The sequence below is a fragment of the Larus michahellis genome, chromosome 4 (assembly GCF_964199755.1).
Source record: "Larus michahellis chromosome 4, bLarMic1.1, whole genome shotgun sequence".
Classification (NCBI taxonomy): domain Eukaryota; kingdom Metazoa; phylum Chordata; class Aves; order Charadriiformes; family Laridae; genus Larus; species Larus michahellis.
This window is the reverse complement of record NC_133899.1, coordinates 55,228,431-55,248,651: the sequence shown is the minus strand read 5'-3', so window position 1 is coordinate 55,248,651 and position 20,221 is coordinate 55,228,431. Positions and strand designations below refer to the sequence as shown.

At 40.7% G+C, this 20,221-nt stretch overlaps 2 protein-coding genes across 7 annotated transcripts in view; one reads left to right on the top strand and one right to left on the bottom strand.

Moving 5' to 3' along the window:
• EIF2AK4 (eukaryotic translation initiation factor 2 alpha kinase 4) overlaps positions 1-11,604 on the top strand; it is a 42,191-nt gene extending 30,587 nt beyond the window's left edge. The window contains exons 31-39 of one of the 6 annotated variants that reach the window (XR_012586728.1): positions 433-545; positions 2,162-2,248; positions 3,763-3,875; positions 5,505-5,563; positions 6,446-6,543; positions 7,795-7,863; positions 8,511-8,555; positions 9,727-9,851; positions 11,077-11,604. Coding sequence is in view for 2 of the 6 variants with exons in the window: in XM_074584963.1 (XP_074441064.1) it covers positions 433-561; positions 2,162-2,248; positions 3,763-3,875; positions 5,505-5,563; positions 6,446-6,543; positions 7,795-7,863; positions 8,511-8,555; positions 9,727-9,851; positions 11,077-11,131 (780 nt within the window). In the remaining 4 variants the exon portion in view is untranslated. Of the gene's footprint in view, positions 1-432; positions 562-2,161; positions 2,249-3,762; positions 3,876-5,504; positions 5,564-6,445; positions 6,544-7,794; positions 7,864-8,510; positions 8,556-9,726; positions 9,852-11,076 lie in introns of those variants that run through there. The other 5 variants (XM_074584963.1, XR_012586729.1, XR_012586726.1 and 2 more) reach the window with 5 other exon arrangements.
• Positions 10,710-16,752, bottom strand: SRP14 (signal recognition particle 14). The gene is made up of 5 exons (XM_074584966.1): positions 16,599-16,752; positions 16,063-16,135; positions 15,325-15,437; positions 13,629-13,661; positions 10,710-13,293 (listed from the first exon to the last, which is right to left on the bottom strand). Exons 1-5 carry the CDS (start codon positions 16,620-16,622, stop codon positions 13,204-13,206), a joined length of 333 nt encoding a protein of 110 aa, XP_074441067.1. The 5' UTR covers positions 16,623-16,752; the 3' UTR covers positions 10,710-13,203.
• Positions 16,753-20,221: the final 3,469 nt, after the last annotated feature.

Here is a 20,221-nt window from a genome sequence, read left to right as displayed (position 1 = left end):
TTGCCCCTACCACTTCTGCCTTTATAAAAGTATAGAAGGTGGAGAAGGAAGGAAACTTAAGAAAATGGACTGCTTCGTACAGTGTCACACAACTTCACTTGGTTGTGGAATGTGTATTTTATTAACTTTTCTTTATAAGAATAAATTAACATTGCTAGGTAGAGTGGGAAGGAAAGAACACAATAGGCTAGGGTAGTTTGCAAGCTGAGGCTGTGCAGATGCTTTTCGTCAAAGATAAAGCTTCAGTGACTTTCAAACACGCTTAGTTAGATGGTGGCTCTAAAAAGAGGTGTATGTAATCCCTTTATTTCAGTTTGATGCATTTTGAAAAACATTAGTGTATTTATTCTTTATTACTTTAACTGCCTTATGAAGGGGAAAAGATGGTCTTGTGGCTCATACTGTCTCCCTTTGTTTTTACTTTCCCTTCAGGTTTCTGTCAGCTCATGTGACCTGCTGGTTGTAAGTGTTGGTCAGATGTCAATGGGTAGAGCTATCAATATTGTTCAGAAACTCTGGACTGCAGGAATTCCAGCTGAAATAATGTATGACTGGTCCCAGGTAGAATTTCTGTTTCTGTGCATAAACTATATTGTTGTTTGCTAAGATTAGTGCAGCCCAAGACCATCCTTTTTCCATTTTTTTTCTAGTTTTTATTGAGTTACAGACTCATAAAACTGAGCATGTAGGATGCTATTCAGGTACAGTAATGTTAAGAAAGTCTCTCGGGCCTTGCAGCATTCTTCCTCTCTGCCTCCCAGAGTATTTTAAAGTGCAGTGGAGGATCTTTATGTGCTCCTCAGAGCACAGAGGAATTAAGTGACCTTCCCAAATAATTATACACTGAGTGTGGAGTCCAAGGCCTATTGAAATCAAGGAGGAAAGTCACATAATGAATTTAAAATGAGTCCCTTTAGCTCCAATTAAGTGAAGTGAGGATGCTTCAAAGTAGAAGCATATTTTGTACCAGTGAAGGCAATAAGTTTTCCTTTCAGTGAGGGCTGCAAGTGGCATCCCTGAATTCATGAGTTAATCCTTAATAAAGGGCACATCTGGAACAGAACAGTAGCATCAACTTTTAAACACATCCAGATGGCTGAAGACTGTCAGGTTCAGAGGGAATATTGACATCATTCTACTGTTAGAAAAGCAGTTTAGTGAACTGAGCTATTATATATGCTCTGGGGTCCCCATGTAGTAGATGCATGGTAGGAAGGAGAGAGAGTGGCAAGCTGAGTTCTGCCCTCTTTCCTCCAGTTGAAACCACGGAGACCTTTAGCCACTACTGCCTCACTGGAGTAGTCAGCTACACGGCAATGCTGAAATCCCAGTTATCTGAGTATTACGAAACTGGTTCACCTTTAAGTATGCCAGTTGGTGACTAACAAAAGAAGCATGGTGCAGTTGTCCGTTCTGAGTCATGCGCTGCAGAGCAGACAGTTTTGAGCTCACTCACTTAATTGCCTGACTTCTTTTATAATCTTTTGGCATAACATTTTTGACAGTTTCAGTCCTTCAGAATTGAAGAAAATCCAGATCTTTGTGCTTTTCCTATGATCATCCTGGGTTCTCTTCTTTTTGCAATTCTTAAGGAATGAAGATTTAGGTAGTTACTGACACTGTCTACTGCAGCACTAATGCGACCCACTGCTAAGTCAGCAGAGCGAGCCCTTCAGTAAGCTCAGCACTGAGGATGATGTAAGTCGGCCTCAGGTTTACATGAAACACAGCTGGAGTCAGCTTTCATGACAGAGTACCAGTCATGCAGGACTGAGCTATGACTGAAAGTTGCAGATGGTGGGGTGGTAACTGTTTGATTGACGTTACATTGCGCATCTTTAGTTATCTAGACCGGCACTTCTAGCTCCAGCTAGCCCCTTCCATGTGGGAACTAGGACTGCAGGGCCTAGGCATTCTCTCTGTCTAGTGTAGGCTTAGATTTCGATTTTTAAGGAGCATTAGGTGGATAAATACAAGCATAATGAAGTTTCACCTCCTGGAGTTGTTGTTAAAGCTTTCCTCTCTCAGAAGCTTATATAACTGGTGTAACTGCTGCATATCAAGTTATTTTAATGAAGGACAGGAGACTTTGATTACTTAAGTGATCATTTTATGATCTGAAAATTTCTGTCTCATTCCCCTTCCCCTGTTCCCATTTTAGTCTCAGGAAGAACTGCAGCAGTATTGCAGATGCTCTGGGATTACATATGTGGCTCTTGTGTCAGATAAAGAAGGAAGTCATGTGAAGGTAAGTGTGGGACCAGAGGATGCTTGACGATGTTTCAGATTTATAAGCTGTGGTTCTACGTTTCTTTTTTTTCCTTTAAGATCATGATTATTTTCAATAAAGTATTTAAGTAGATGGAATTTCAGGTAAATACAGTTTCAGTTGCTAAGTAGTAGAAAGTTATGAAGTAGCCTGGTTTTTATCCCTCTGTAACACCGTTACTCACAGGCCTCCTTGAACCGGGAAAAAGGTTTCTGTTGTCTCTGATTTCTTTGAATCTACAAAATTAATTAGTTGACTAAGTCATCTTTCCATGTTACACCAAAAAAAAAAAACCCACAAAAAAACCCAAACAAACTAAAATGTAAATCTAAAAAAATCCAAGTAGTTTAAACAGGCAGAGTCTGAACCACATTCCTTATCTCTGAAAGATAAGGTCAAGATGGAAAGACTGGACTGTGTCACAACATGAACTACCACCTTCTGTGCTCTGCAGCCTGTGGTTCTGGTACCTTTTTAGAAGTTAAAAGTTTTTAAATAATCTTGATTACGAAAAAGGTTATTATTCTTTGAATAAAGATTGATTCTTTGACTGAAAAAAAAGTAATCATTTGACAGATTGTGGCATACCTAGCCTATGTGTATTACTGAAATATTTTTCAGTTGTTATTCACTCTCCTTCTCATTGTTAAAGGAGAAGCTGCTGCCCGAGCATTCACACAGCATTCAAGGAGTTGCGCACACTACACCCTTGCAATCTGTACCAGCTGCTAGGAAAATTACTAAGAAAATTAACTCTATTGCAGCCTAAAGGCTTCTGCAAATCTAGCTACTTCTGCTAAGTAAAGCTAAGCAAATGGCATAAATCACACCATGTTATAACCCTAAGTAATTTTTTATTCTGAAACTTAAGCTAAACAACTTATATTTCTCAACAGTCATTTTAACAGCAAATAACTGTGCAATAACTATGAGCAAGTAGATTTTGATGATGAGAATGCGATATATCAATGTCTTCCACAAGACTATTGCAGAGCGTTTTTTTAAATACGGCTTTATTGAAGCAAAACTAGCAAAGAGCATGCTAATGAGGTTAGTGGTGGTGTTACTGATTAATATCTTTCCAGTAAAGATGGAGCAGAGTCTAACTATTGCAAACTGAAAGGCAAGCCTTATTCTAACCTAATTCTTAACTAAAAAAAAAAAGCTCCAAACCAAATATGCTGCTATTAATATGGTATTTGTACCTATAGGCTATTCTGTTAAAAAATTAATTATCACATAGTAAATATAAGTAGCCAAACTAGTTTAAGCTTTGGGAATGCAGAGAAATTAGTTGGTTGAAAAACAAAATAAAAATCTAATCAAAGATTTAATTGGCAGTGATTGATTGGTAATGATGATAGCTTCCTACCTTTGACTGCTTCACCTCCAATGGATGAATAATCCGGTTTGGTTTTGATTAAATTTGATAAGTGTATTCGTATGCCATTTTAAGAATCAACAATCTTAAGAACCACTGAACTACATCATAGGTGAAATCCTTTGAGAAAGACAGACAGACGGAGAAAAGGATTTTAGAATCTGACTTAGTAGATCACCTGATCCAGAAACTGAAAACTAAAATCTGTGACGAAAGATGTAGTAGGTAAGTAGCATAACATGTCAACGTGAATCGTCAAAATCAGAGGTGAATGTATGTTTGTTTTAATGAAATAATTTTAAGATATGCTCAGTTAAACCTTGATTTTGTTTGATAAAGAATAAGAGCTTTGCTGAATTCCTTTTGAGGAGGGGAAAAAAGCAAAAGGCTTGGTTATAGAATTTTAGTGGGATTAAGAAAGAGACTGATTCTTCCCTAGCTGCTGTTACATTCAAACGTCCATAGTCCTTTATAAATTAAAAGGTCTTGCAGTTATCCAGCTCAAACGCTACTAGAACACCAGTACTGCTTGTCTGGCAGGATTGCCTGCAAGTCCCTGCTACTGACCAGACATCCATTACGGTCATGTACTGTGTAATCAAAGAATTAAAGCGGCAAATCCCTTTCATTCTGAAGCTGTGTTGATACGGTAAAAGTGAAGGTGTTAATTGTAACACACCTCTACACTTTGGCTGGCACAAGTGAAAGTAACACCCGGCAAAGGCTCAGGGTACACAACACCCCATCATCCTATCTTTGTTGAAATTACTATTTATTGTCACAAATAGAAGTTAGTATGGATATCACAGGAGAGGCTACAGTCACGCCTGTGTGCATAAGCAGCGTAACTGTTATTCACTCATATCCCTTTGTAAATACATAATTACAAACACATCTATATATATTTATATGTGTGTACATATGTATGTATGTAGTGGCAGCAGGAACAGATGTGGCTTTTTCATACAAACTTGATTTCAGAAACTAACAGATTTGACATCCATAGCATTTCTGAACAGAAAATTAAGGAAATTAAGGATTTCCATTTTTTTTTCCCAACAATTAAGGAAATTGTTAAGCTGAGAAATGCTTAACTCGAGCAGTAGTTTGTGCAAGCGGCTGACGTCTCCTGCTACCCACCTCTTCCATCTCTTTTGTCTGGCCTCAGCAAGTCTTGGCATTTAACTTTGGAACTAACCTGATTCTGGTGTGTTTTGTGACAGAGCTACAGGATCTATTAGAAGCTGTGAAAGAAAATCATTCTTTCTATGAGTTAACTTATTTCTAGATCCTGAGAAACAGAATAGAGGAAAAACCTGTATTTAGTAATACTAAACAGAGAAATGCAGTAATTATGATTGTAGTAACACTGGCAAATTTCTTTGTTAATGAATCATGAATGTGGAAAGCAAAGGGGTCCAAACTAGTAATTTAAAGCTTCTTTGAATATGTGTGATCTTAAATATAAATACTACTTTGATACGTTAGTATTATCTCACAGAAACCTGTAAGAAATTATAGATTAAATCAAGAATTTAGAGAGAATATTCTCATAATACATTCTGGTATTAGGATCTAAATCACTCTTCCATGATGGAGAGCATATTTTTTCATATCCATAGGAAACATAAAAATTGCATCTAGATCAGATTTTGTAATGTAATTTTGTATGATTTCCTGTCTGTTCCAGAATAGAATTTAATCTGCAGATATGTGCTGGGATGTCTCCATAAATTTCTTTGTCTGTTGGAATTAAATAAGTATGGTTTGTGTGATAATCTGAAACCATGTATTATTACAGTATTTCTTCAGTATTGTAAATTTGTTTCCCTAACTAGCTTTGTTTATTTTTAGAGAAACCCCGGATAGTCTTTCAGTACCAAATCAAAAGGGATCATTTACTAATAATTCAGGTATTTAGTCTCTAGTTATAGAACATACAATCTCTTTCCCTTTCTGCTTAAAAACTGTATTATAAGAAAATACTGCTGGAACATTCATTTTAGAAGCATCACCAAAGTCAGAGCAAGAAAATGTTTTCTAGCTGTGCTTCTGGTTAGACACTTCCTCCTAATCTCAAATGTTGTTCCAAGTGATCTAAAACTGAATTTTTCTCCCAAACTAATAAAATAAGTGCTTAGGCCAACAGACAGAATATTCCCCATACAAGCATTCATTGATGCAGTGATTTGGGGAGGATGAGGAGGCCAAAAATCACTAACGTTTCCTAGCTGAGGAGAAATTAAATGTCATCTTGATGAAAAATGTCGTGACCTGTCATTTGTGATTGGTACAGTGTTGAGACCTGCTGTTCTACTAAGATTTTTTTTTTTTCTTCAAATGAAAACACCTTTACATTTCTAGCTACAGATTTGCACTCCTTAATCCGACAGTAGAAATTTGTAGACAAAAAATAAGTAAATACTCTTTGTGTGGATACTTTGCCATTTTTGATAATTATTTTATTAAGTACTCATATAGTGGGTGGTGATTACTTTTTTTTTTTAAGAAACACTTCCTCCCATAAGCCATTTGGAACCTTTTATTATTTTCAGGGAATGCTGATGTAAAATACCAGATTTCTTATTCTTAGCAACTAGTCTTTCAAAGTCATAAGTGAGCACTGAGCATTTGAGAATTTACATGCACATGTTTTATTATCCTATCTACTTGACTGACTTTGGGGGTTTTTAGCAGCTTTTTGAACCTGAGTTTATTAATATTTTTGAATTTTCTGTTTCTTCCTACTTCTTGTATAAGGAAAAATATAATCTAAAACTATGTTTGCATTTTAGGTGTGTTTGAATCGCATGGAACTCTTGTAGTACCTAATGTTAGTGTTATAGCTCCTGAAAAATTATCTGCCAGTGCCAGGCGTCGTCAAGAAATTCAGGTACATGCACATCAAATAAGTATTAAGAAGCGACACTTAAAGTTAAGGAATGGTAGGATTCATATTTTCACTATCACCTAACATCTTGTTTGTTATTTATTCATAAAGTAGATGATGAACAACACAAAAGGTTGAAGGCAAAGACCCCCTTTATTTAACGTTTCGGATCGTGGGGATTATCTGTGACATTGTTGTGGCTCAGCCATCATTGTACATATATAGGCTAGAAATCTTACTTTAGTAGGAACCATGGTTCTGGAATTTTCCATTCTTTTATAAATGCTGAAGCGTGTTAAAAGTGCAAGTTCAGCATACTTTTAATTTGCAACATGTTTGTGACACATAAATCTCATTCTGTTGTCTCAAACTAAAGGCCTAAGAAAAAATTGCAAATTTAAAAAAAAAAACAACCAAAGCAACAAAAACCTGCCTAAAATATGCTATAATATAATGCAGGAAAGATTAAATGATGCTAGAAACAAAGGTCAGAATTTGCTCATTTAGGACTATTGGCTTCAAGATACTTAGAGTACATAGTAAAACAGAACTGTAACCTTATCCCCTTCTCAGTTGAAATTCGGGTGTGCAACAAAAAATGCCCCCTATAAATAGTTCTTGGCACCCAAATAAAGAAGTGGATATTATTCTCTGAGCTTTGAGCTAATCGGACGTTCTGCTTTCATGTTTTTAATATACAAAAGCTTCTCTCTAAGGTACAAAATACAATGCAGTGCAAGGCTGCTGCTACATTTTGTAAAGTGCTGTCTTTGCAGGGTTACAGCTTGCTCTGGAAAAAAGTGTTAGCAGGCATGGCCCATACTTTGGTTTGGTTTTCAAATCTTTCTTCAGCTAGAGGTGATTCACTGTATCCAGCCACAGGTTCTGACATTCCTCTGAAAAGTTATCTAACACCCAGAAACAGAAATGCAGTTTTTCACCACGTTTGTGGGAATTCACATTGTAACATGCAGTTCTATCTGCTTTACTACCATACCAGTATTATCAAATCTTTACCATTGCTGCAAGAGTGGCTCAGCCCCAGTCTCCTTCCTGTCTGCTCTTCAAGGATTGTTGTGGAGTTGTTCCTGAAAATTATATTAAATGTGAATTTTGGTTTAAATACGATGTAGTTTACATCTCATGTTAGGTGCAGCCTCCTCTGTTCTCATCATCTATGAAATAGAAAGTAAGTGTTCCCAACCTGTGTCACAGAAGCAGTGTATTTTACTTTTGCCCGTCTTTTCTTGGCAGGTGCAAACAAGACTTCAGACATTCATTTCTAGCCTGCAACAGAAAACAAGTGAGATTGAGATTTTAGCAGTAAGTATTTGTCAGAATCCTGAATTACTTTCAAATTCTTAATTGAATTGGATGATGCAGTTGCTGTCTGGAACAAACTACTGCCAATAGCCTCACTTTAGAGATACCAAATGAAACAAACTTCTGCTTAAATGAGAGCCGTGGCATGTTTCTTTAATGCTTGAAAAGTATCTCAAATTGTGTGTATTGGACAGTTTCATAGAACAAAATTTAACAAGTATTTAGTTGTAAATTCTTAATCTGTACTTACGCTAACTACTGTGGTGGATTTAATAACTTGTAAGAGCAAAAGAGATTTGCTCTCCTATTTAAACCAGCGTAGCTGTTGATTTGCTCTTATATTTAAACCAGCGTAGCTGTTGTTTGTATATAGCTTTTGGACTTCACTGACCATGTCACAAAGAACTTCAAAATGGTATATGCTTTTCAGGAAGCATACTGCCTATTTGCCTACGCCTATTTGGAACTTCCCATAGTGGAATCTGTCATGAGCAGAGCAAGTTTAAAAGCTTGGTAGACTCACAGTTCTATGAGCACAATTGCTTCTTTGGCAAAGTCTGACTCCCTTAAGTACACCTAATCTCCAGTTGGCAAACTGGTAACAGAAGAACTTGAGAAGTATTGATTTCTTGATAACGTTTTTGCAGGTAGATCTGCCAAAAGCAACTGTGATGCCCTTCTTATCATTAAAGGTAAGCAGTTAAGTAGTGTTGTTGAAACTCTAATTGAACAATAGATGATAAATTCTGTTCCTAATGAGGTGGAACATAAAATTCAGCCATTGTCGTTTTTCTCCTTCAAGGAGTTTGAATTAGGCTTTAAAACTTGAAAGGATTTTTTTTCTTTACCCAAGGAGCTTGACTGAGGCTATAAAAATCTTTTTGTTGAATACCCAAATTACACAAGACACCATTAGGAAGTCCTAATCCAAAGCTGTTTTTATTTCCAGGAATAATTAACTGAAATTAAGTCTTACTGCTCGTTTTCAGAAACCAATAAGCACTAATAGCAGTTTCAACAAAGGTGTTTCTCGAAGCTTAGTGAAGGAGGACCCAAAACACAGAGGGAATTGTTTTGAGTACAGTAGCTGAAACATCTCTTAGTGAAGCCAAAATAAAAAAGGGATGTATAACCATTACATTGACACTCTTAACAATTCAGAAACTGCTCGATAAGGGGGGAAAAAAACCCACCAAAGACAAAGTTCTTTTCTTTCCTCCAGTGACAACAGTAGCTTTAAAGTCAGAAGTTCTTATTGGAGAGATGGACACCTCCCCATGGCCCAAAAAAGCAAACTTGAGAATGGCATCCTGCCTGGAACCGGATGTAGGACTTTCACACCTTACAGCTGCTGCTCTGACGCAGTGCTTGTCTGGTCATCAGACCCCAGTGAAACATTTGGAAATATTTTCAAAATACTTGGTTCATCCAGTCTATCCAAATCATGGAGATAATTTATCACCTTTTACTTTAAAAATAAAAAAAATTAAAATAAAAAATGTGCACTATCAGCTTGCATCGTTCACTTTTGACTACCCCTACGCCAGTTCTCATATTCTGTCAAGCATCGCAAAACTGATAGAGCCCTTTTCGTTGCTTACGCCTTTTTATTGCTGAACTATCTGTGTTAAGAAACTGATCACTAAATTCTTCATTCATTTTCTTAAAAAAAAACCCCAAAAATTAAAAAATCAAGTTGCACATGTTGTTTGTATGGATTTTGTTTGAAACCTTTTTAATAACATGTTTAATTAAGGAGCATTGACATTACACAATGTTCATAAGACTGAATCCAATCAGAAGTATTTCCTTCAAAGAGAATGAGACTGTATCATGGTTCCTTGTCAATTTTTTTTTTCTTAGTTTGATGGAGATAGACAAGCCTTTGATGCTGCTGTGAGACAACTGATGTCACGATGGCCAAAACAGAGATGTTCATACTTACAAGCAATTTGTGATGAAATTTACAGTATCAAAATGGAAAAGAGGTAAATTTTGTTAAGTTCTTAAGTTACATAAGACATCTCAATTATTTTTTGCATTCAGATTTTAATAAATAAGCTGCTCTTAATTTGTCCTCCCCTTTCCCTCTCCCTGAGGGAAAAAGAACTGTTCAGGAAATGTGTGTACTTCCTTGGGTACTATTTTTTCGCTAACATGAAACAAAATGGTAGGATTTTACCAGACATCTAATCCTCACTTGTGGTAAAATACTCATTTTTGGTCATGTAAATTCTTAATTTTTATAAATTAAGAAATTCTAAAATGTATCCCCATTATTATCTCATTTGCTGCTTTGTTCATAAAAACGAAAAGCAAACGACTATATCCATTCAGGTATACTGCTGTTCTACTACACAGTGACCTCCTTTTCTCGTGGAGGGGACTCGGCGTGCCTTTTAAAACTCTGGAGCACATTGAATTCCTCCTGCTCTAAAGGAGTACAATGGGAATCTGGCACAGATGACAGACAGCCCATCTTTAAGCAAACACAAGGCATGCTCTCCCAGTGTGTACTGTAAAGCCTGTTTCTGTCTTTTAAGCATAAAAACATTTATGTTCGACTCCTAGTCTCCTTGTTGGATTCTGGCGAGGCTGAAACCTGATAGTCTGGGCACATCTAGTTTTAAGCCGCAAATCTTCAACTCTTGTGTGTACTGGTACAGTTAAGTGATAGCTGGGTGTTTATGCCCTATTGTGGGCTTCATTTAACATGCATTTTCTTAAACCTGTGTTCAGCTTGAAGGTACTACTTAATCTTAAAATGAGACTAAAAATTGACTTTGATGCACCAAAACTGCTTCAGGTCTGCTAATGTTCACTAAGGCAACTAAGTATCAAATGAATTATTTTTTTTTTTTCTTCCTGGAGCTTGCAAGGCTGTAAGCAACAAAACCCAACTACTGCATATGAATAATGCTCCACACCGTGTTGGATATGAATGTAATGCAGTCCCTGACAAAGTCTTCCTTTCCCATTTGATGCCTGCACACAAAACGCTGCTTAGCCATAAGCCTTCAACATCACTGAATGAAAACTAAACAGGCTAGATAAATGGAAAGAGAATCAAGGGGGGAATTGCAGCCACAAAGGAACTAAAACTTCCTGCTGTTCTAGCGAACCTTTCTTTCTAGCTTGTTGCTAAGATTTGCCACAGCTTTTGAACCTGCAGTTTCAAAGTTTAAAAATATTCTCTTTTCCTTCCTTCTGCAGGGTTCCTGTGCTTATCCTGTACAGTTACCGAGATGAATACAAAGTTTTGTTTTAGTACTTAAAGCATCTTTTATGGGATGCTTTCATTAAGAGACAACAGTGTTTTGTTGAAGGAATTTCAAAAAGCTGTAACAATGCAAGACAGGCAACTGATGCTTCTTTATGTGTCCAGACTGAATTTCATATGTAACATAAAACTGTAAATTTATGTCAAAAAGTGGAAATAAATGTTTTATAGGCACTTAAAGAGCAAGTTTGACTACAGCTGGAGATACGTATTATCATGTAATTCTTGTCCCCTTATGCCACAAAAAAGGCATATCAGCTGTGCAGGTGTAAAACTGCTTTCTCTTTTTACATAGTTTCAGAATGCCTTTTATGTCAATATGCAACAGTAGTACTGAAATGAGAAACTCAGTTCAAGGATTAGAGAAGATGAATTATCTTCAGCTGTAACTGTTTTAAACTTTTTTGAAGAAGGGTTTTTACGTAATAAAAGGTTTGGCTACCGAGCCTTCTTGAAATGTGTAGTGCAAGCTTTTTGTGTTTGTTTTTTAATAAACCTATTGGTTTAATTTCTATATAAGAGAGAATAGCTTTTAACTTGAGTTGTTGCAAGCCTGGCTGCGTATACTTGTCCTGCCTCTACTTTTGCATTAAAATCAAGCAGTGGCTTCCTGGGAGATGAAATAAGATCAGATACATGAAAAACGTGTTTCAGACCTAAAATGAAGACTTTTAAGAGAAACAGTAACCTGCGTGTGCTAGAGTCATAACCAAAGTTTTGAACTAGCTTTCTTCACTTGGGTTGTCTGATTAAGTTTGAAGTTAAAGTCATAGTAATGATGGCAATGTTGTAATTATCTTCTTGAAGCTGAGCTATAACACAACCCCATCAAGACAAACGAAGCTGAGTAAATCTGAAGATGAGTTACAGCAGCCATAGTTAACTATGCATTGTATTTCACATCGAATTGCTTATAATACTGGAGCAAATATGCAGGAAAAAAATGTCAGGGATTTGTGGAAATACACTGGTGTTTACCCTCCCTCCCCACCTGGTACCTTCTGTTTAAACAGCTTACTCTTGTGGTTTTTTTTTTCCTTTAACTCAAATGATTGCCTTTAGCACTGCAGGCTTATTGCATTAAGAAATACTACTTACTTTTCCTGCCCTTTTCTTGTCGTAAAGAGGAGGGCAAAGTTAAAATATGTAAAGAGGTAACTTTAAAGACAAACACAAGAACTTCTGAGCAACATACAAAGTAGCATGAGGGGAGTCGGTCCTGAAGGCACAGATAACCATACTATGCCCAGCCATTCACTAAGATAAGTCACATCAGTCATTACAATTAAATCCATTTTTCATTGTCTTTAATAGAAACAATTAAGTATTTGTCTTTTACATCTGCTCAAATGAAGGAGCTACTTTAAGATGTGAAGTATGGGGAAATTCAGATCCCTGAATATACTAAAGGATGAAGCTTTAAAAGAAAAAGTTTAGGAGACATGAGCATTTTCTGAAGGGAACATGATACAGAGGCCTGCCCTCCCCCCAGCCTGAGCCAGGGTCAGCACAGCTGGATAAGCATGGAGCAACGGCACAGCTGCCTGGCTTTGAAAGAGCCTTAGGGGTATCTGCACTGCATCACGTAGGCGCGTCCCTCAAAATAAGACAGAAACAGGAAAGCTGCTGTTCCTGATAATATGTTGGCACCCACCTTCCCTAGTACTACTGAGGCTTATCTATAAAACTGGGCATCTGTCACGGAGACTCCTGCTCTGGTCTCACTTTGCTCCTGGCACAGTGCATTTCTCTTCACCCCACGTTACCCCCCAGACAGGTTTTTTACATTGCCCACTTGTATAATACAAAACAAACAGCAGTATAAGTACAAAACTAGTTGGCAGCTGAGTGTAAAGCTATTTCAGTATAACCCTGTAAATACTGCTGCCGTACAACAATCCAGAGAAAGCACCTTCTGCTCTCAGTTTAAACAAAAGTACTGATAACATCCCAGTATCCTGCTGGAAGGAAAGCCAAAGACAAGTGGTAACTCAAAAAGAAATGGACTTTGCTTTGAGCAAGGGTCAAGTCTGTTATAGTGATGGTAGGACACTGCTCCGTCACTGTGTTGCTTTACTCTTCTTGTTTTTGCTTTTCTTGTCTTTTTTCTTCAAGCCATCCATGTTAGCTCTCAGCAAATTTGAATATGCCTGCAAAAACAATTAGAACCATTACAAGAACAAATATGTAAGCGACAATATACTAGAGGTAACATTTTATATATTGATAATGAATAGGTATCTGCATTTTCTCAGTTAGAGAATCATGCTCTTACACCCTACACTGGGAAACTATTGTTTCTAAACCAATGCAGAAACTTAGATAAAACACAATGGAATTTTTATTTCTTTTTTTTAAACAAACGCAGATACGTGGGTAGTCCAAGGTTAATCTGTATGGCAGTTCCGCACTGAATCAACCCGTTCACAGCTGACCATTCCCCCATACCTACAGAAAAGGAAGATAAAAGGCATACAAAACTTACCATCTGGAATTTATTTACTTCCTTTGAGCTCACCTACAAAAGTAATACTGGAGGTTAACCAAGAGAACACTGGTTATTACTATTACAAACCAAGTATCGGTATGTGTTTACCCCCCAGCGACCATCCAGTCTTTTTAGCAGCAGTTGGATCAACTCATGACATTCAGTGGAAGGCAGGCTGTACTGACATGTCATAGGACTTCGCTGATTTAGAAAACTGAACACACTCCCTACTCGATTAACAAAATCCTCTGGTGGCCATTTGTCCCAAATTCCTGTGTTTTCAAATGGGAAGAATGTGAAGAAACATTCTAAGGAAGGTTTTATTTACCTGTGGGGCCATAAAACTATGTCGCAGCCCAGATTCTCTCAATGATTTCTCTAAGTAACATTTTTCCTTGGGTTACATCACAGAGGAGAGATGAAGTCAGCTAAAGCCTTTCCCAGTCTCTCACTCAAAGTTGTCGTGGTTTCATTTGGGACAGAGTTAACTTTTTTATTGGCAGCTGGTATAGTGCTATGTTTTGGATTTGGGATGAGAAAAACTTTTCGATAGTGCACTGATGTTTTTAGTTGTTGCTAAGCTCTCAAGGCCTTTTCTGCTCCTCACACCGCCCTGCCAGCCAGCAGGATGCAGGGGGCACAAGAATCCGGGAGGGGACACAGCCGGGACAGCCGACCCCAACTGACCGAAGGGATATTCCATGCCGTGGGACATCGTGCTCAGTATATAAAGCTGGGGGAAGAAGAAAGGGGGGGGGGGTGGTGTGCATTTTGAGTGATGGGAAGCAGTGAACGAATGCCTTGTGTTGCTTTCCTTGCATGGCTTTTGCTCTACCTATTAAACCGTCTTTATCTCAATCCATGAGGTTTTTTTCCTCACTCCTACTCTTCCAATTCTCTCCCCCATCCAAACTGGGGGGAGGGAGTGAGCAGCTGCGTGGTTCTAGCTCCCAGCTGGGGCTAAACCACAACAAAAGTGGTTTTCAACTTTTCAGCTTTTCAACTTCAGTTAACGTTTCCCAAAATACAAATAGCTCTGTAAATGAGAAAAAAATAGGTATGCTAAGCAAGATTAAGGCTTAAAAGAGTCCACGCACACCTACACGTTCTTGCCAGGCAACAAGGATCCCTTTCCTACTGTTTTACAGCCTGGGAACATCCGGTTCTTTCCTGGATTGTAAGGACCTTCAGTAATTCCATCAAGGTCTATAAGAAACTACCTCTTTGTCACCTGAGGCTTGAGCATAGGTGTGCAGGACTTTTCTTCTCCTCAGAGCCACACTGTTTGTCCTCATACTGCAGGTTCCGTATCTGCCCTGTGTCCTTCTGCCCATGTCTCTGCCCTTCCCTCCAAACAATTCCACCCGACTCAAAACAGCCAAGGTTGCTGAAAACAGGCAGGGTCCCTTTCTGCTGTCCTGCAATACCACTTTGAAGCAAAATCCAGCATACAGAGCAAAACTATAAACAACTGACCCATTTGTAATGCTGACTGTAAGTATTAAGACTTCAGGTAAGCGTAACACTTCAGCATCCCAGCTTCAGTTGTGTGTTTAACTACCATATGGTTTCTCTGGAATGAAGAGGGTAGTTCTCATGGAATTCATATAAAGTCAAATTTCACTTAAAATATGGGGCATTAAATAAAAGACAAGTAGGGCCACTAATCCTTCTAATCCAAGTTGTCACTTACCACTGTGCTAATTTTCTTCTTTCCATCAGTTGCTCTTAGAAGACACTTATTGTCTGCTGGTTCAAAACTTTCTACATGGCCTTTGCGTGGGACTGGTTTTGTTCGGCCATCATCTGTATTGAAAGAGAATGTTTATTCATATTTCACTAAAATCACTGGATGCTTCCTGACATGAGATGTTAAAAATTGCTCATGAGAAGATCTGTAAAACGCCTTGGAATTTAAGGTCATCTGAACTGACATTGCTGCCAAATTGCTGACAGACCCCTTCCTCTGTAACCCCACCAGGATCTGTTCCATAAACTACATCTGCCGGGAAAAAATGTAAATCCTTCCCCTGACATGCTGTATGAACCACCTGCTCCAGCAGCAGTATGTTTTAAATGCATGTCAAACTGCAGCCGAGGACACTTGACTTCTCGGGCAGCACCAGCTAGCCAGAAACCAGAGAAATAGAGACACACAACAGCAACGCTATAATTCTCCTTTTATAGAGATCTAAGGATCTCCAATTATTGTTTAATAACTCTAAAAGTTCCAATATTTCCTGCAGTTTGAAACTCAGTCTTACTTCAAGGTTATTAATACTGCAGCTAAGATGATTCATTTGTCCATATGATTTCTCTTGTTTGCAGATACTCTGAATTACAACCGCATCTTTTAAAATACAAGCTAACAACACCGTACGTTTGATTTACATGAACACCTCTTTAATCGAGCAACAGACTTAAAACTTACATTTCTTCAGCGTTATGAAAACACTCCCCGAAGTCCTGCACTTCTGAAAGAGCCTGGTAAGCTCTGTCAGGAACTGCAAGAGAAAGAGACCCCATCCGTGGCCACCTCGCAAGCGTTTCACCCTGCGCAGGGAGAAGCCCGTGGAGCAGCCCCGGCCTCGCCGTTACCCCAGGCCGGGCTCCCCCAGTTCCGCGGGAACAAGCACCAAGGAACGGTGAACTCCCGGTTTTCCCCACCCAGGAGCTGCGGGACACGAGGCCCAGCCGGAAAACGAGCTCTAACACCCGCCAGACCTGCCGCGGCCCCAGCGTTTTTGCCTCTCCCTCGCCCAAGTCACCGGGTACAGCGATGCTGGCTCCCCTCCCCCGCCGCCGGGGCAGGCGAGGGGCCGGCCCAGAGCGGGCCCGCCGCACCCCAGGGCCTTGCGGGGCTTATCCCCTCCGCCACCAGCAGCCGCCACAGGGCACAGCCCGGGCGGCCAGTCGCGACGGCGGGGACCGCCCGGGGACCGTCCCGGCCACCCAGCCCCTCCCGACCTGCTCGCTCTCCAGCAGCACCATCCTGCACCGCCGCGCCGGAAACGCCGCACGCACGCACGCAACGCACGCACGCGGCGGGAGGAAGGGAGCGGGCGGAACGCGCCTCCCGGGGAGCGCCACGTCAGCCCCGCGCGGCCGCCGCCCCGCCCCGGCCCCGCCCCTCCGCGCGGCCGCCGAGGAGGAGGAGCCGCCGGTCCCCACCGGGCTCTGCGGCTGCCGCCGCCGCCGTTACACGGCTCCCCCCGTTATACCCCCCCGCGGCGGCACGGTAACGGTGACCGTGCGCCTCCTCACACGCTGCGTTACCCCAGCAGGCCCGTGGCCGCCTCCCCCGGGCGGGCGAATCCCGTCACCCGCCGGCCGGGACGCGGGGCTGAACGACTCGGCCGCCAGTAGGCCGCGGCCTGCCGAGGAGCGGGGCGCTGGCCTGTGCCCCGCAGGGGCGGGGGGTGGTCGGCCAGCTCGGACTCCTCGTCACTGCAGCGGGTGGTGGCCGCCGGCCGTGGCGGCCCCGGGCGCCCCGTTGGCCCCCCGTGAAAGCAGAGAAGTGGTTGGGCCGGCGTTACCAGCGAGGGGGTGAAATGGCCGGGGGAAAGGGGCTCGGCGGCTGGGCGGAGGCTCGCAGGGTGAAGGGAGAGGGAAGGAAGGAGGCCCCGAGCGTTGCACAAGGAACGGGGAAGAGGAAGCCGGCGTCTGGGTGGGGCGAGAGGACACCTCCCCCCCGGCAGACTTGAAGCTCCTGAGGGGCAGGTTCGGGAAAGGGAGTTTTCAGTTAGTTCATGCGGGAAGACACAGAATTACCATTTGATCTAGCGCCTCTTGATGTTTCTCACAAGGACAATTGATGCCTTTTTCCTCCAGGGACTTAACAAAAGTGGAAGATAATGCCTTATATACAGATAAAAGGGAAAAACGGTCAGGCTATGGGTGCTTGAGCCCCTGAGGAACTGATCCTGTTAATTCAGGAGCTCGGGAGTGCCTTCTAGACGGAGCCGAAACACGTTCTTTCTTTTCCCTTCTCAAGGCGGGGGCTTTGTTTCATGTATAAAACGACACTTCGGAGAGTCTAGTCACTCTAAAAGTCCTCTTTCGAGTTTACATCGTTTGCTGTCCTTTTGCAGGTTAAGCAAGAGGCAGTAGAGGGTGCTGTGATTGCACACACACAAATGAAACTGCCTAAAGAACAAGGAAATGCCCAAGAAGCAGGTCATCACAACACGGCCGTGGTTTATCAAAATCTTATCATTTTATTAAATTAAATCCGTTATGTTGGAGTCAAAGCAAGTGCAGAGATCCAACACTGCCTTTCCCTAACTGTGGATGGTATTACCCTCTTGATGTTTTTGCAATTGAATTATTTGCAGTTGAGGAGGAAAGGCTTCAGAAAAATAATTTTCATTGTTTCTCATAGCATTAAAAAACTCATAAAAACTGAAGTGAAGAATATATGTTATTTAAGTCTTCTGAAAACAGGCATTCTGAAGGGACATCATCAGTGCTGTGATTAGAAGTACCAACAGGCCAAAGCCTTTTACAGTTGTAGAAAGTGATGGTCCCTGCCCCTAAAAGCTTACAGTCGGTGCCCGCAACAAGTGAAGACAGGTGGATGCAAGGAGTCACTTGCTGCTGACACGTTTCTTCCTCTCACCCTGCCTGGTTGCAGGAGCAGTTATAACAGGTTCCTAATTACAAGAGGTTGTTGTACCAGAAATCAGAGTGGGATTGTGTTTTCAAGAGAGCTCTGAATGAGGACGATGCAATAGTGCACTAGTGTTGCAGATTTTCATAGGCAACTTGTGGAAGAAGAGAAGAAATTAAAAAACTAAACCAGTTGCAACATACTGCCCCTTGGAAACTATCACGGTCACAGACAGTGGAACATGGAAGTACGTTTCCACTCGTGTTTGCCAAAGGAGAAGATGGGTGGTCTCCTAGCTGAAACACGGGGACTACAACTCTTGCCTGAATTCTGACTTTTGAATTCACCAGAGAAGTCTTGTGTTGCTTTGAACAGGTCTCCTGATTTCCCTGTACCACAGCTTTTATTTCGTGAAGGTGGAGAAAGATACGTAGTTATTCTCTATACCTTTTATGCAACAAAACCCATCAATGCCTGTGGGATGAGCACCATGGAGTTTTTTTTTCCCCTTTTGCACAAAAATCTCAACCCACTATTAGAAGCTACTTCTGTTGCTGAGCTGTGCCTTCAGTGCGCTGTGGACACAGTCATGTCCACCTTGAGGTATCAGTAGCAGTGTCGTTATAGCATCAGAGACCGTACAAAGATCTTCTGCATCTACCTATCTAGGTAGATTCCTTGCAGGAACCCGTGGCGCCAAAGTTTCTGGTACTGCTGTAGGCTGGAAGAAGGGACAAAGGGGAAACCACTGTGAAGAACTCCAGGGAGTTGCATAAAGTTTACATTTTTCAAATCTATTGTTTTATCAGCAATTTTTCTGAAAATATATTTATCTCACTGCTAACAAAAGAAGTGGCTCCACGGAATTGCTGAATTTCTTTCCATAAGGAGGATTTTGTGTGTGTGTGCATGCATGTGTATTAGCTTATCTTCTTGATCTTAAAGTTGTTTTTCGAGCCAGAATGTCACAATTTAATTGGGGGAGAAGCCTTCATCACAACTTGCAAACAAGGTGAAAATGGAATATTTTAAATGATTCTTTTCCAAAAAATAGATGGAACAGGGGAATGCTGACATTGCTTTACTTTTGCCAAAGGCTGCCAACACTCAGAGGGAATAAGCTATTCAGCTGGCGAAAAAGTGCTGAACAAACACTGAAGGAGCTAAAGGGATACTCCCAATCATGATATACTTGCTTTCTACTCTATCTCCTGCCCCAGTCTAATGCCTTCCCCTTCACCCTCTGCCCTCAGAAAAAAAAAAAGGGGGGGAGGGGGGGAAGAAGGCGAAGAAAAAAGAAAAGACAGGTTGGATTAAAACAGTAGCAAGAGGAATTGGTGGATCCTGAGAGCTGGCAGGGGTATTCGTATTTTGTAACCTGATCTGTCATGTGACTAGAGCCAGGCAATAAAAATAAGTCTCCTACCAGCCCTCCTGTTTGCTCAACTTTATTATATGGTGTCAGTAGAGAACTACTTTTTTTTGGCAAAAATTTAGCAAATGAAGCCACCTGAATCATTAAGTCCTGAAGGAAATCTGGCAGAGAACTGGAGGAGGTTGTTGCTGCGCTTCCAAGTTTTCCTGGAAGCAAGCGTGTACCGAAGAGAAAGGGAGAAGGTGAAACCTTCTCCTCTCCTAAATGTGGTGGGAGGGGCAGGAAGCAGAAAAACAAAATTATTAGAAGTAAATTAAAATCTTGTTCAGCCTCAGTAGGGATTGGCAAAGATCTATTTGAATTAGCTAGCAAAGATTACTTCTCATTATGGACTATCACACACACACACATTCAGCTGCTGTACATCACAGTGAGCAGAAATGTAATAACATACTGTAAATTACAGTTTGCTTACCACAGTGCTCAAGATGAGTTAATAACAGATAATGGCCCACAATTCACAAGTGGATCATTTTGGTAATTCTCTTTGATCTGTAAGTTCAAGCATACCAGTCAAAGTACAGCTATGTGCAGGAAAAAGAGTCA

Bases quoted from the DNA above. Each gene is read 5' to 3' on its own strand.
- SRP14 (XM_074584966.1), bottom strand. From the start codon at position 16,622: ATGGTGCTGCTGGAGAGCGAGCAG. The intron at 16,136-16,598 runs GTCGGGAGGGGC...TTTCTCTTGCAG, and splicing joins TGCTGCTGGAGAGCGAGCAG to TTCCTGACAGAGCTTACCAG. The intron at 13,662-15,324 runs GTAAGTGACAAC...TTACTTTTGTAG, and splicing joins AGAAGAAAATTAGCACAGTG to GTGAGCTCAAAGGAAGTAAA.